Below are 16,873 nucleotides of genomic sequence, written 5' to 3'. Positions count from 1 at the left end.
AACAGATGTGTCAGACTCTGTGGTATCTTTTATCTCAAGTTCACCAGGATATATCGTATCGACATAAGAATGAAAATAGCCATTGTTAATTGACAATACGTCGTCGATATATCTAAATGTCGACTTGAACGCCACAGCAAGTGTTTTCTTCTTTTCACGTACAAGATTTTGGACAAATTCTGCTTCATATGAATACAAAAAAGGTCTGCTAATAACGGGGCGCAATTGGTACCCATAGGAATTCCAATAGATTGTTGGAAGACCTGGTCTCCAAAAACCACAAAGATATTGTCAATCAGAAACTCAAGCATCTTTTTAATGTCAACTTCAGAGTACTTGTGTGTACAATCAGAATGTTTTTTAACAAAATAATTTTGCAAATGACCAATGACAAGGTAAGAATATTTACGAGTTCCATTTTTATTGAAAAAGCAGCTGTCAATGATATCAAAAAGCCTGGACTTCAATTTATCGTGGGGAATGGTTGTATATAAAGTTGAAAAGTCGTAAGTTTTTAAGCTGTTGATTTTGGTAAAATCTTGTGATTTCAAATTTTCCAAAAGTTCCTTGGAATTTTTAAGTATCCACATCTGATTTACACCACTTCTCGAATACTGTAAACCAACTTTTATTCGCGACGACTTTATTTCGCGATTTACCGGGATAAACTAGTTCGCGACGATAAATTTTCGCGATCAAGCCCTTTTTTCATCTGTTGTTAATAAAAAGAGAGACTTTAAGGACCGGTTCGCGGCGAGAAATATTCGCAATGACGAGGTTCTCGCGAACCTCGCGAAAATTTCTCGCACGCGAATAAAAGTTGGTTTACAGTATATTGTTGCATGAATGCCAGACATTTGGTTTTTGAAGGCAACAAAAACACTATGTTTTCTCATTTTTATACAGAGTGTACAATGCAGAAATTTCCCACATCGATCGGTACATAATGCAACTCCCGAAATGAAAATGTAGAATGGCTTCATTCAGCATTCAATAAAAAAAAAAAACCCAACACATTTCACATCTCAATAGGCTGTTCTATAAGTACTTCTGTATAAATTGACAAAATTCTGAAACACTGTGATATTCAACATATTGCAAATAATAACCAATGACAAAGAGCAAATTCTTAGGAATGTACATATTTAAATACCTAGCTATTTTGTTTTCATTAATGTGATCTTTGTTCTAAAAAATAACAAGCAGAAAACCAACTGTTTCTTTGTGCTCCCTAATCACTCATTATATTGTTTTGTGAAGTGTTAGATGTTTTACTAACGCTTGTATTCGAGATTCTAATTGTATCTGAATGGGCACTGTTTATTTTGCAGTATAATGCATGTCTTGATTTAATTTTGACACGCCAGACACATTATTGTTGGAAGAAGCTGCATCTCTAGACATATGACGCAAATAACACATTATTGATTCTAATTCTCAGTCATGCAGTCCTTGAAAACATCAATATTTAATTATTGTTTTTGATTTATTAGAAGAACAAGTAAAAAGTTTCTTGCAATCATTTCTGAAATCTTTGTTCACAAAACAGTACACTACCGGATTCGCTGCCATATTTAACATGTATGACCGTAAAAATAGTTGGTATAAGTTTGTTTCCATCACAGATAGGGTGGAATAAATGGCTGGCTTCACACATCGAAGTATAGCAATTACACAGAATGGTAAAAACGTACAGATGTACACAACCGTCACGGAGAACAGCATGATGTAAGATTTTGTGACTTGAATTTTTGGTCCGAATCGCATACTCTCTGATGTTATTGAATACATACTGTTCCTTGGTGTTCTTGATTTGTAATTGCGTTCATTAGGAACAGTCAGTTGGTTCCCAAAACTATTTGAATTTTCTTTTAATTCACCATTATTTTGTATCCTCAAAGTGTTTTCAGAGGCGGTAGAAGTAAAGGAGGTATTAGAAGACACTGATTTCCCGCGCTTCTTACAACAAGAGCGAAAACAGCTTAGTTCTCCATAATTCATTATACTTTTGTTTCCTTCATAACATTTAATCTTTGAAAATCCTTTGTTCATAACATGAATTGATCTCCATGTAAATAAGTATAGAATTATTAATATAAGGTCTACAAGGAGACTACTGACTATAAGATATAAACTGTGTACAAAGGGGTATACAGTATCTTTATATCTATTGTCAATGAGACAGGCCTTTGATTTTACACCATTGCGATAAAATGTCTGAGTGCCATATAAGAGTAAAACAGGCCAGCATGTTAAGGCAGATATCAATATGGCAAATAATATACAGTTCTTGACCTCCCGTACTCCGAATGCCATCTCTCTAGAAAATCGAATACCGATAAAACGATCCACTGCAATTCCAATAAGTATAATGGAAGACATGCAGTTAAGCATGAATGTTAAATATCGAAAGGATTTACAAATTATGGTATGGTCAAACGTCGTTGAATTTAACATCAACGCAATATCAAAAGGCATAGTTATACTGCAGTTGCTTAAATCAATCCAAGCGAGAGATAAAATGAACAAACGGGATGATCGTCGGCTTTCCCGCCATTTCTTGTGATAAATGCAGCAAACAAAACCATTTCCGATAATCCCAATCGGCAAAAGACAGGAGACGAAGATTAAGGCTGGCATTAACTCAGCTCTGAAAACCCGAACATCATATCCGCTGTTACTGTGATTCTCCTTGAAGGAGAGATCGGTGTTTATAAAAGACCATGTAGCGTTCCTTGAACCAAGATTCATCTACAAAACAAAAGCACATGATTGTATACTTAGGTTTGTTTTTACACCCTAATGTTTAATATTTCTTCGATTAAAAATAAGATAAAGATAAACTACTTACTGATTCTTGTCATGCACAAATATGCACAGATTTTAATTTAGATAAATAAGAAGTAATGATAAGGGATTAAGGATGTAGAAAAAAGATACATTTTATGAACAATAATTTTCAAGATCAGAAAAGTTAAAAGAATTATACATAGTTTAGATCAATTGTTGCAACTTCATATGATAAATCTTAGTCATCTTAATTTTATCTTACCTCTCCTACAACTTGAAAATAGTTCACAGAAATACGGTAACCGTTATAAATCCCTTTTGTTCACTTTCAGAATTCTCCAAATCAAAGTCTACATGCCTCACAATTCTATATGGCTTATCAATGCAAAAAGAATTTATAAAAGCCACTTCTATTTTCTTTCGCAGAAAATAACTCTAAGCATTTGTGAATAGCAACCAACAAATGTTGTCGAGGATAGTATCTAATTCGGGAGCTAGGCCTATTATAATCAAGATTCATGCCAAAATGTATTGAAAGCGACATTCAGTACATAGAACAGAACAGAATCAGAATTCATTATTGTATCTGCATACAATTAATTGGTATAGATTACTTAATTGAGGCTGCTTAATTCTTATCTGATGTTTACTAAAATGTCACAGTTACTAATTTTAAGAAAATCTATCAATACCTCGTCACAATTATTCGAGATTACAACTTTTAGGCAGTTGTGTGTTAGTCTTAGCTTTAAAAGGAGTCCTATATATATATATATATATATATATATATATATATATATATATATATATATATATATATACAGTCCCTGAAACGTTCTACTTTCCCATTTTTCCGTTCGCTCACCGTTCGTTCACCGTTCGTTCAGCGTGCGTTCACCGTGCGTTCACCGTTCGCTCTCCGTTCACAGTTTTGCGTTCACCGTTCACCGTGCGCTCGCGTTCACCGTTCACAAAGCGTTCAGCGTTCGCTCTTCGTTCCGTTCACTTTGCGTTCACCTTGCGTTCAGCGTTCACCTATCGTTCAGTTTTCATTGTCATTCGGAACTCCGAAGTGAAAGGACTTATCTTTTTGTAGGGAAGGAGTTACAGGTTTTTTTAATTTAATAACTAACATATCGTGTTTGAAGAATTATTATTTCATGTTGAAAAATATCTACGATATATATTTTTATTATTCCATCTTAGTTGTTAGATTATTTATTAAATTACTCTGGAAAATAAATGTTGTTAAAAGCACATTCTGTACCTATGTAGAATGATGCTGAAATGTTAAATTTAACTAAGGGCAATGTGCAAATACTTCAAGCACTGCAACATTTTTTTGTTTTGTTAAAGACGACAAATCGTTAATGGTGATGTAATTATCCAAGTCAAATAATCACGCAGTAAAATTACGAAAATACTTATTTCTAACACTTTTTTCCCCAATTACTACAGAAAATATGATAGAACTAGTTCTGAGAGTTATACATAGTACTGCGCATTTCCTGTTAATTTATTATCTTTGGAGCGAATTAAATTGATAGTATGGTTAAAGGAAATATTTATTTGAAATGTACTGCACTGCAGAATTTTCTCTTCTATAATATGTAAAGTCTATAGTTATAGAGAAAAAATTCTTTCTTCACCGTGACTTTATAGGTTTGCCGTTCGATATGATTAATACCCCCCCCCCCCCCCATTTTCCCCCTAGATTGGTTACTTAGTCAGTACTGTATTTCCAGAATATTTTAATTAACATTTAAAAAAAAAAATGTAAGGTCTTTTTTAGAACAAAAATGTCAGTCTCAAAACAAACATGCATCTAAAAAAGTCACAAAACAATAGTAGTTCAAAATGTACACGTGTCGGCGGTGGTATTTGAAATTGGCGGAGAGTATGTTTCAAATTCAAGTGTTAATGCCCAATGTATTTTATTCATTTATTATTCAAATGTTGGGATCAAATCTAGAAATGATAAAAATAAATGTTATAACTTGTTGGAAATACTCGCACTTAGTCTTCGATGTGACGAAACTTTCACACCTGCACAGTGTCGAATGATTTTGATTGACAGGACAAGCACGTGGACTTCGTGTGAACTTGAAGCAGGAAAATAAAAACGAGTATGACTGTCAAACAAATGGATATGATTTGTTGATAAAAAAAAGTTACTTTCACTGTCTGATGTACTTAGAAAAAAAATTATGAGTTTTTGTTTGATATGGGTACAAACATTTAGTGAAGCCTGAAAGGAGGGGGGCTAAAACGGAATCTCTCTCTCTCTCTCTCATTTGTCTGTTTAATAAAAACTATAACAGCATATTACTTAAATATCAAGTTCTGAAAATTGAATTTATAACAAATAATATGAATATGTATCTTTGTATTATCTTGTCCGAGTATAACCACGGCCATCTAGATATACATGTAGAAGTCTGCTCAATAAATCATCATGAAAAATAAAAATGACACATAATATATTATTGTATTAAAAATTTAAAATACGAGCGTATAAATGCAAAACGTCCACTGACCTTTGTAATTATTTTTTTTTCCATTACTTTACACGAAATCGCCCTGACACGGAGATATATGAATGGATGTTACAACCGCTTTAATTCATTCTATAAGTCAGAAGTTTATACTTCAGCGTTCGTCAACATTTGCAATGTTTTAATGCAATAAAAATCGTGTGATTAAAAACTTAATGTGCATGCATCGTCTTTCTTAGGACAATTTTGGAGAATTTATTTTATTGACTTATTTATTCATTCATTTATTTGCTTACTTATTTATTTATTTAATATTTATTTTTTGCACTGACATTATAAAACAATAAAATAGTTTCAATGCAAGGAAAAGATCAGAGGTATTCCGAATATATCGTTCATCTTGCGTTCACCGTTCGTTCAGCGTTCACTTTGCGTTCGCGTTTGCGCTCCGTTCGCGTTCTGCGTTCGCTCACCGTTCAGCGTTCACACATCGTTCACCAAGTTGCGTTCAGCGTTCACATATCGTTCACTCACCGTTCGCTCTGCGTTCGTTCACCGTTCGTTCAGCGTTCGCTCACCGTTCAAGTGGGAAAGTAGAACGTTTCAGGGACTGTATATATATATATATATATATATATAATAATCTTTCACACAGTTATAAAACATGGTCTTATATTTCAATATCAAAACAGAATACAAACTATGTCGTTTAATATTAGAATAGTTCATTATTAGTGGTCTAAAGAAAATCTTGTCGCTATAAAATAAATTAACCAGTTTATAGGAGTTCTTTGGTAGTCTTAACCTTAAAGAAATCTTATGTAAATTATTCTTTAAGTCAATTTGAATACAATTATTAATTCATAGTAAAATTTAAAATTAAAACAAAATGATGTCTTTTAAAGAAAAAATAAAGGTATTCTATATCGAGCAAAAGATTTCATGGACTTTTATGAGTACTTACCTTTATCAGTTACAGTTAGGATTCTGAAACGGAGACTAGTATCCAGTATTAAAACAGGTGCCAGTCAGATCTTCAGAAAATGTTTCCTATTTCATTGAGTCGTCCTGCTTAAATAGACATATCGGATCTTCAAGAACATGCTTATTTAATAAAGCATGTTCCAGAGAGACATACTGACCTTTAGTACGCTAAATCAAGATACAGAAAAGGAGACAACAAAGCTAACAGATCATGAAAATGACTTATGTTTGACCTCTATTGCTATTTAAAACAAAATATTTTGCTCTCCAATTAGTCTTAAACCTGTTCATTTATAAATAAAATGGACAGTTTTACCGTATTGATGTAAAAAAAAAAGTTGCTTTATTTACCATATAGAGAAAGGTTTTAAAAGATCCTTTGCCCAATCCCATGAGAAAAAGTTAATATAAAATATAATATATATACAAGTCAAAGCCAAAAAAAAAAAAAAAAAAAAAAAAAAAAAAAAAAAAAAAAAAAAAAATTAAATACTATTTTCTTCAGAGTGGACAGAGCCAGGTAACCCATTATTGTTTCTATGTACAACATAATTAGATATTCTGGATCTTAAAAGTTGATATTTTTGTTAAAATAATCCAATTAGCTTATAACTTTATAATCATAAAAGCAAAAACATAATAATTACAACAAAATTATAATCAATTAATCATATACCAAGAATAACAGACACAGTACATATAATCTGTGAGTCTCAAAATACGTAATTCCAAATTTTCGTCTACCACATTCTTTTCTCTAATTGAATCTGCAGAATCTTAATTTGATTGGTAACTTCTCTGAAGATTTTATCTGACCTTTTTCAACCGGATCTTATATTAGAATAAGCTGAAGCGGGTTTTAGTACATATCTTTTACATTTTCTTTTCAAATTTATATTTATTTAGTTTAGACATCTGCCATATACAGTGTAAATCGTTTAGACATAAAAGGATGAGAGATAATCAAATTTACATTCACTCGATAGCCATATAGATGTGCTCCTCAATATTCTTTTCTAACACGAAATTCTCTTACTTGACTCTATTAAAAACAGAGGTGTTTAATGGCTTTTACATGTTTATTAATTATAAAGATGAAATATGGAGATAACGAACAGTATTCAAGTTCAAAAGACAAATACAAATCGAGAGCTGAGTAAACATGGACCTCTTAATACATCAGAGGTGGGATCAGGTGCCATGAGGAATAAGAATCCCCTGTCGATCGGTCACATCCGCCGTGTGCTTATTGTGATGATCGGGCAAATGGAAAAATCTATAGACAATTCAGCTAGTGTTTAAAAAAATGGTCTAACATTAAGTATGAAAAACGTCAGCATTCAACTTAGATAGATTGTATTTGTTGATAGGGTCATTGTATCGACCATAAAACTTGCGAAATGATGACTTTAAACGGGACTGTTGATATTCCTGTTTAATCAACTTGCTTGTCAATAGCTTGCCTCGTTCTAGAAATTGTTCGTATATGGAGCATGCTCTTGCGTACCGAATCAGCTGAGAGATATAAACACCATATGCAGGATAAGGATATATAAAGAAAACGAACAGCAATCCTGCTCATAAGACCAATTATATAGTACAAATTGAGAGCAGAGCAAACACGAACCTCTAGAAACACAGAGGTCGGAAAGGATGTCATGGAGGAGTGAGTATCCCCTGTCGATTGGTCAATTCGCTGTGAGCTTTTTGTCTTGACCAGGTAAAAGGAGTAATCCATAGACAAATCAATATGAAAACAATGGCCTTACAAATCGAATCAAAACACCTGTCACAACTTAACCTAACAAATGGTTATATTTGTAAACAAGGTCATTGTATCGACCATAGAATTTGCAAAATGTTGATTTAAACAAGAATGTTGATGTCCATATACACGTCAACCAATTTGTCAGGAGCCTACTTCTGTTTACGCAGATTACACATTTGCTCGTCGATTAAACTGAGAAACATGAACACAGTATACTGGTGATGCTTGAATATTGTTTGTTTGTTTAACGTCCCTTTGAGAATTTTTCACTCATATTGAGACACCACCACTTGCCTGCGGAGGGGTGCAAACTTAGAACTGTACTCGGCACTTACGGCCTTTGAACAGTTAGGGATATTTTTCGTGCCAGCATCAACTGCGACACGGAACCTCGGTCATTTGGATGAGAACGTATCAAGCGAGTCCCGTTTTTTTTATGTTGACCTTATCAGAAAGTACACGTTATCATTAAGTCGAATGTTGACTAAAGTTTTTTTATACAAATTGTTGGGTCATTATTTTCAAATATTTTTTTGCTTTGCCAATCAGTAAGCTTTTTCAATCCATTCATATTTTATTCTTTCTTTCATAAGTGTTACGTTATTTACGATTTCTGTATCCTTTCTAAGTGTTACACGATTACCGTATCCTTTCATATTTTTATTGAATATATTCAGAGTAATAGATTAATTTCTATCAAAGGTCTTATAATTAATTAATTCACAATACTGCCTTTTACGGACCTGTTTATGTCCTTTAAAGGTGTCAAGGCTTGTACAATGTAACATTTTCCTCAAAATCAAGTTCATAATTTGTCAAATCAAAAGCAGCATAAAAATAATCTTATTCAACTGACAGATGTTGAGAATGATGTATCATTCTAAGACTACCGTCTACACCATAAAAATATCTTGGGTGGTAGTATATCTTGGTAGACACTTTGCAGAGAATAGTACAAACGTTAGAATGAAAGTATTGGATCGTTTTCAAGACTTGTCATATCCTAACCTGGAATCGTACTATATTATAGCTTCATGGGTTTGCATAAAAAATAAATAAGGCGGACAGAGGGCGTTTTGAACATCTTATAGGACTCTGTTAAAGCGACGTAATGAGTCAAAATTATGTGGTTTTTATATAATATTTGTATTTTAAGCTAAAAGATTTAATAATAAAAAAATATAAATTAAACGAAGTATGGATGAATTCAACAGCTTTCAAAATCCTCGGTCTACCGACATTCCACCAAATTTTATGGTCGATACAATCAACTCTTTCAGAAAATACACTTTATCATCAAGTCGAATGTTGACACGTTTTTCATACAAATTGTTGGACCATTATTTTCACGCTGATTTTTTTTTACGGATTTTTCCGTTCGTTCGATCATGTCAAGGAGCACTCGGAAGTGTAACCGGTCGACAGGGTACGCTTACTCCTCCATGGCACCTGGTCTCATCGCTAATGTTTTAGATACCCGTGCTTGCTTTGATCCAAACCTGTATTGTTCAGTGGACTTTTGAGCTTGATTACTGTTCGTTATCTTCATATTTCATTCTGGGGACTTAAGGTATGTCACTCGTCAGCCTTTTAGAAAATTTCAGTCAGAACCTCTTACTTAAAAACTATTTATTACAATTCAATCTTTATAACATATTTAAATTAAACAATGTAAAATGTTCAACATTCAATTAAAAAACTGCTCAAAAATTCATAAAGAAGCAAGATTTGTAAGGGACTATTTCTTGTGGTGGAAGGATATTTAGCTGAAAATTCTGCAAATCTACACATTTATTAAATTTAATATCTTGGAACTTTAGCCTCACATACTTTTACTCAGAGAATATTTTCCGTTATGATATGCCTGGAATATTAAATATAGGTCTCAATTTATATTTTTATAACAAAATTTACACCTTTGCTCAACAAACTTTGCCAAGAAATGAAGATATATTAAGGAAATCGAGATAAAATTTACACAGTTTTTTGCCAGAAAATCGCGTATTTTGACCAATATTTCAAAATTTACATCACTGACCCCAACTTTTTCTTTCATATTTTTAAACTTCTCAATACTTCTGACCAATCAGCACTTAAGTCGTAAAAAGTTTGATACAAGAAAATATTCTATTGCCTATTTAGATTTCTAATACCCCAAATATGAGACTTTTTTAGTGCAAAAAGGTCACACAATAATTTACGCGCATTAATTTGCATGATTTGTTCAATGATAAATATTATTCAAACTATTTTACGTAAAATAAGATTATGTTTATTGTCATGGTTACATCTGATAAAATATGATAACGGTTAAAGTGATTAACCAAAGAGTTACAATTTAAGTGCAAAAAGGTCAACTTAATTGTACCGTAGCTCAGTTAGATGCACACTGACCCCCCATTTTCTCTGCGATTTTGAGTCATACTATATGAGTACTTATCCAAAATATACTTCTCAAAAAATCCTTGATATAACAAATTTCACGAGTGACATACCTTAAGTAAAATAGTTAATGTTTCATTTTTCTGCGCAACCAGACAAGAAAAGAGTAATGCCAAACTTTCGTATTGGCGGGACAAAAAACTATTTTTCCACCATAAAGGTAGATTTTTGTAGGTTCTGAAACCTGTAATTTTATTAAACACACTTTCAAGAACTGAACAAAAGTGATCCATGCAAAAATTTTACTTTTGTTAGTTTTCCCGTTTTTTAGTCACATTGTCATTTTTTTTTTTTTTTTTTTTTTGCACAGGGTGCAAGAACTATTTATTTCCTGATTATGATTGTATTTATTTACTTTTGAAATTCTTGAAGTTTTTATTTATGCAGTTTCTTAGACTCAAGCACTGCAGTAGATTGTCATTAGGTCCAGAGTATTTCAGTAGAAGACTAAAAGGAAAAAAAAAATGCTAACATGTATGTAACTATTTTTAATCGATAAGTTATAATAAGTAAACAAACATTTTGTATTAATATGACATTCATCAGTGCAACTGTCGAGGATGCATGTGTAACTAATACGAACTTATTACTAATGTGAATCACATAGTCATAACATATTTCTAGAATATTGATCAATATACATGATATCTGATAATTGAATCTTGAATTACAAAATATTCGATCCCCAAGAAGACCTAATTTGATTACATATGCAGAATGTTTTCATGAACGCTAATTATTGGCAATGTATTATATAAGATAACCTTCAAGTGTAAGCTGTATAGGCCCCGCGTTTCTATGTTTATGTAATTATGGAATAAATACCAAGGTCTAAAGTTTTCCCTGGGAATGAAATGGTTGGTCAGGTAGTCAAATTCCTTGAAGTCGAAAGTTTGTTCACATACCAACTTTTTCCTTTCTTTGTAAAGTTTTTAACTTGTTTTAATTTAATATGACAGGTTTATGTGTACAAATACACTAACTACCCGCCGTTGATTATGTATGTATGAAGATATACTAACGTCGTATATTATAGGAAAACGATATAAGGTGTACACTGGCATTGAAAGCGGGTAATTTTCCAGTAGATAATTGTTGAGGGGAATAAGTGTTAGTTTTATGGAGCAGAAAGCCTTTGTAATGGCCATTCTGGGTGAGCATATTTCCGGTGACACATAATGAACTGTTCTCTATAGAAAGTCTTCCAACCCTGAAAGTTTCTGCATGTAGAAAGCTTTTCCCTAATAGAAACAATTTCATCAGAGCTTGATGGGGGTGGGGTCATAGAGGGCAAAGACTGACCCTTTTTATAAGCGTGAAAACCAATTTATTTATATAGGTGTGACAATAGTATTTCATTTGAGCTTCATGTCAGATAACATAGCAAAAATATCCTGAACCTCCCCTACCCTGAACCTCTCCTACCAAATAGGGCAAAGTCTGCACTAGTTATGGACTAGGTTTTTTTAATTAAAAAATGTCTGATTTTACCAGTTTAACGAAATTTGGGGAGACTGATTTTTCTGCTATATTTTAGGGGGTTGGGGTGGGTGATTCTAGGCTCTCAAAGAATTACTTTATTTTCCTTACACATGTATCACACAGAGAGACATATACAAATAATTTTTTTATGGGTACCTGATTAAACATAACCTCCTTATACAGTGCAGGAAAGTAATTTTGTTACAGCATCGATGCTGATTTGAATGCTTCCTTTGCTTGCTGATTTGAATGCTTCCTTTGCTTGTTGATTTAATGCTAGTAATCCTTATCCTGATGCTGTTTTATAATTAGGTCAATGCTACCGGAAGTAGCATCATGCTACCGGAAGTAGATAATGAATTTCAGCATTGCCGTTTAAAGCAACAAAAGTGCCTTTTACAATTATTTGATCATAATATCTCACTATGTATCAATAATGTGAATACTTTAACCAATATTCTTTCTCTCTTTTTTAATTTTTTACTGAATTAAAACTCATTGATTTTCTGATGCTAGTAGGATAATGCTGATTTTATGTAGGTCAATGCTGGTTTTATCCTTTGCTTGCTGATGCTGATCCTGGTAATGCTGTTTTTTAAATGCTGATGCTGATGCTAGCTCGATCCTGATGCTACTAATGCTTATGCTGATGCTGGTTTATGTAACAAAATTAGTTCCCTGCACTGTAAATGACAAAGCATAACATTCAGTAGAGGAATAGAAGAGGTCATTTATTTAGTAAAATAATATGTGTATGTGACCAACTCTTCCTCATTTATACATGCCGTCTTGTCTACTGCAGTACAAGTCGAAATTCCCGATGTCTTGAATTTGACACAACACCCTATAGCTAAAATGATACTCTTGTCCTCAAACTAATTTCACGGATCCGATTGCATACCTTTGATGAACTGATCGATTTAAGGTTTGCGGTTTCCGATGGTGGTCAGAGAAATCGATCGTAATACGTATAGCAATGGTGGCCATGTGTCTCAAATGATAGCAAGAATGTGCCTGCCATGTCAACTAGTAGAAACCTAGTACCTTGGCATCAGTGTCGGGTCCACCACATTCAGGTTGTCACAGTTTTACGGTATAATCTTGCAAGAGTCAAAGGGTGTCTATTAAAAGCTGCTCACCCAAAGAAGATATTTTTATTTTTTTAAATATTCTTTAATCTGATTGCAGTAGTAATTTTCATCCAATAGTAACAACTACTTTCTAATTATTTTATTTTTAAACAAACCTCTCCAAAGGAACACCCTGCATTAACACCATATCAACTGCCCAGCCAAACTCATTTGTGGTTAAACGTCACAAATGCGATAATGTTCAGGTTACCGTTCAAAAGAAACAGTTTCCATGTAGGAAGTGGAAATGGTATTCTGCAATTAAGCATTTTGAATAATTTTTGGATAAAAAATTAGTCCTTTTAAAAGTAGAAAGATCCTTTTTTATGTTTTAATACTTGTATTACAATAGGGCAATAATAACCGCTCAGTGTACTTCCGGTCACCCGGAAAGCGAGGAAGCTGAATCATTTGCATAACACCTGTGATGTAATAGATAAATATTCAAAGACCCAAGGCCAACCGGCAAATGTTATGAAAATAAAATAAATTTTAAACTCATTTGAACCACAAAACAGGATATTATATGAACCATGTGGCTGAACTACAAATTCTATTATACAAGATTTAGAAAAAACGGAAGAGGAAATGCTATATTTCAGTGAATGAATAAGCACTCACCTTAGAGACTAAACACCTGCAAACTTTAATCATTTAAAAGGGCTGGGACACAGATTTGAAGCTCATATTTTCTAAAATTTTCTAAATAAAAACATGACATATGTTGCTAGAGCATTTCACACCAAAATATATTAAAAGCGTGATAAAAAATTCCTTTATCTGGAAATTATTAAAACTACGATTTTCGTCACGCATATGGTTGACACATATCCTTGCATTTTCACAAAGTACTCTTTATCCATAAAACTTAAGAAAAGTAAAAATTTTGTCGTGTATTAATGAAAAGTATAGAACTATAATTCAGAAAGTTCAGAGTAGAAATGCGACAAAGCAAAACCAGCTCATCAGTATTGTCAGTCCGTGCTCAGCAATATATGCAGACTAAACAAATTGAACACACACCTTAAAACGTAAACACTAACAATAGGAGAGCCCGTGCCCTGTTGACAAACAAAAGTGTTTGACCTGTTGTTATGAGGAATGTCATTGTCAGTGAATTCTTAGAATATTCATCTATGTTGAAATCATAAAACCGAAGTTACTTTTTGAATAAGAATAGACATTTAAAATTGTAAAACATGCAAATGTGTCCAGGCCCCTTTAATAAAATAAAACAAGAAGTCCAAGGGCCACAATACTCACCTGAGTAGTCTTGGTCCAATTATTCTTCATAAAAAATCTTTTTACCTCTTTTTCCCATGAGAAATTCATAGCCCTATTGTTGCCCACCCTAACCCCAGGGGGTCATGACTTAACCAAACTTGAATTATCACAACATGGGGTCCTTTAATAACAATAGAGCTAACAGGGCTTTGCTGTTCTGGGGATGTTTTAAAAAGATTTTGGGGGTTACATGCATTATATAAAATTTAATCAATGGTTTGATAATCCCATTCCTTCCTGGGATCCAAAATTTGAAGAGAAGAACAAAAATAACAGAACTTGAAAGTTTGCATATTAATATGAATTCAGTGTTGACCTGCTATTCATGAAAAGAATTTTCGATTAAGTTTCCTATATTCTGTATTTCTACGAAAAATCTTGTCCACTGTTGTGGCTTCACATCCATCTGGGACCATGATTTAAACAAACTTGAATCTCCAATACCTTTGCTTCCATAATAATATGACTAATTATTACTTTTATTGTTTCTTTCTTTATATTTCTATGTAAAATTCTTGTCAACTATTGTGGTCCCATCCTACCCTGGTTACCATAACTCAATCACGGAATTAAATTTGCACTGCCTGGGGATGTTTGCTTAATAATGTGACTCATCAAGGCATTTTTGTGCTTGAAATGTTTTTAAAAGACTTTTTACTATATATTCATAGTTTAAGGTTTTAATGTCCTATTGTTGTAACCCCAATTTATCCCCGGGGTCTTAATCTGAAAAAAAAAAATACACTTTGTCAGAAACTCTTCGCAGATATTTCATCTTTAATGAACCATTGTGTTTGGAAAAGAGTTACTTCTTAGATATTCTTATATATTATGTAAAACTTTGATTTCCACTTGAGACCCCACTTTATCCCCTAGAATCATAATTAAATAATTTAAGATTTACCATGTGCCCGGAAGTCCTCTTCTCTGGCCCAGTGATCTTGAGAAGAAGACTTTTTAATGGGACCAGGTTATATTTTACATATACCTCTTCACCATTATTCCACCTTTCAATTGCAACTTCACTTGAAAAAAAAATTAAATTGAATACTCAATGCCAAATTTGGTTGACGTATTGACCTTGGTTATTGTGAAGTTTAAAATAGGTAATGTTTACAGACAGACAGAAAAACGGATGCCAGATAACATGCAACTAGAAAAGCTCACTTGACCTTAAAGCACAGGCTGGCTAGAAATTATGTTTCCTTGATGTGTTATTATTCTTTGAATAATAATTATTTATATCTTTATTATTTATTGTTCTTGCACTTAACTTCTGCAATGTGTCGAGGAGCTACAGAGCTTGCAACTGGTGGTAATAATATGCACAAAAAATCCTCTCAACCTTCTGTTTAGGCCTATATAATCGATATTTAAAACAGTTAATTTAAAAGGCACATGATAAAGATGCATACTGACTAATCACATCATTTTTTTCTTTATTTATTTGATAATAACGAACGAGGGCGCTTTGGATTGGTATTCGGCAGGAATCTGGGCGCACCTGAAAAGTGAAAATTTCATTGATCTGTCACATGAAATTATAGCATTCTTCACTTTAATGCATAATACAGAATTGGAAAATGGAAATATTTCAGGTACTGATGTTTTTCATTGATATATCTAAATGGTCTCGTAAATGTATTTATATAACTTAATAATACTTTTTATGTCTTACTTTATGAAGCACACTAACATTAACATTTTCAAAGGAAGTAGGTCTTTCTGTTACTATTTTTACCTGATGAACGCACCTTGATACATGTATCATTGTCGCCGCCTTTGAAACCATTGAACCATTGAAAGCATTGTGCAATCCCTCTAAATAATGGAAGTAAGTCAATGTCTAGTCATTTATGCATTTTTTATTATAATCAGCGATGTTCCTATGGTATTGGATCTCGTAACGTTTCAAACATAACGGATGGAAGTTGCATAACATTTTAAGGATAAATGTTCACTTTTCAACAATAATGTAATTTATCTGGGACAACATGCTATTTGTCGGATCTGAGAACAAATGTGTTTGCTAAAGGCTGTAGACCAAATGCAACATTTTGGTTAAAGAGTTCTCGGGCAAAACCCATTTTTATCCAAGGCACTACAATTTAATGTTTTGTCGCAAATATTATCTTTATTATTCTATACCTGTCAAACATCAACAAATGCAAATCATGCGTACTTGACTCGCGTCGATGACCCCTTTTAGCTGAGGAATCACCAATGAAAACTGAGTGTACCGTCAAAAACTTCATAGCTAGGTTTCCATCAGCTCTCCATCAACATTTTAAAGGCAGCTAAGTGAAAACACTTGAAGTGTGAACTTTTTAAGCATAGATTTATAAGGAAACGATAATAATACCTTTAAAATTTATTTTCTTTTGTAAAACTATGCTAAAAATTCTTACATTTCCAATGTTTTTCTGAGCCGTCCAAACAAAACATATGACGATGAACTGCTGGGTAAGATGTTGGTTCTGAGATGTTGGACCGCTGAC

At 33.0% G+C, this 16,873-nt stretch overlaps 1 protein-coding gene across 1 annotated transcript; it reads right to left on the bottom strand.

The window, feature by feature from the left end:
• Positions 1-209: 209 nt before the first annotated feature.
• LOC133178780 (alpha-2 adrenergic receptor-like) lies at positions 210-3,204 on the bottom strand. The gene is made up of 2 exons (XM_061313480.1): positions 3,053-3,204; positions 210-2,751 (listed from the first exon to the last, which is right to left on the bottom strand). The coding sequence occupies exon 2, from the start codon at positions 2,749-2,751 to the stop codon at positions 1,462-1,464; it is 1,290 nt and encodes a 429-aa protein (XP_061169464.1). The 5' UTR covers positions 3,053-3,204; the 3' UTR covers positions 210-1,461.
• Positions 3,205-16,873: the final 13,669 nt, after the last annotated feature.

The sequence above is a fragment of the Saccostrea echinata genome, unplaced genomic scaffold (genome assembly GCF_033153115.1).
Source record: "Saccostrea echinata isolate AGI-Se365-2 ecotype Australia unplaced genomic scaffold, CSIRO_AGI_Sech_v1 ptg000001l, whole genome shotgun sequence".
Lineage (NCBI taxonomy): Eukaryota > Metazoa > Mollusca > Bivalvia > Ostreida > Ostreidae > Saccostrea > Saccostrea echinata.
This window is presented reverse-complemented; position numbering and strand designations above follow the sequence as displayed.

Bases quoted from the DNA above. Each gene is read 5' to 3' on its own strand.
- LOC133178780 (XM_061313480.1), bottom strand. From the start codon at position 2,751: ATGAATCTTGGTTCAAGGAACGCTACATGGTCTTTTATAAACACCGAT.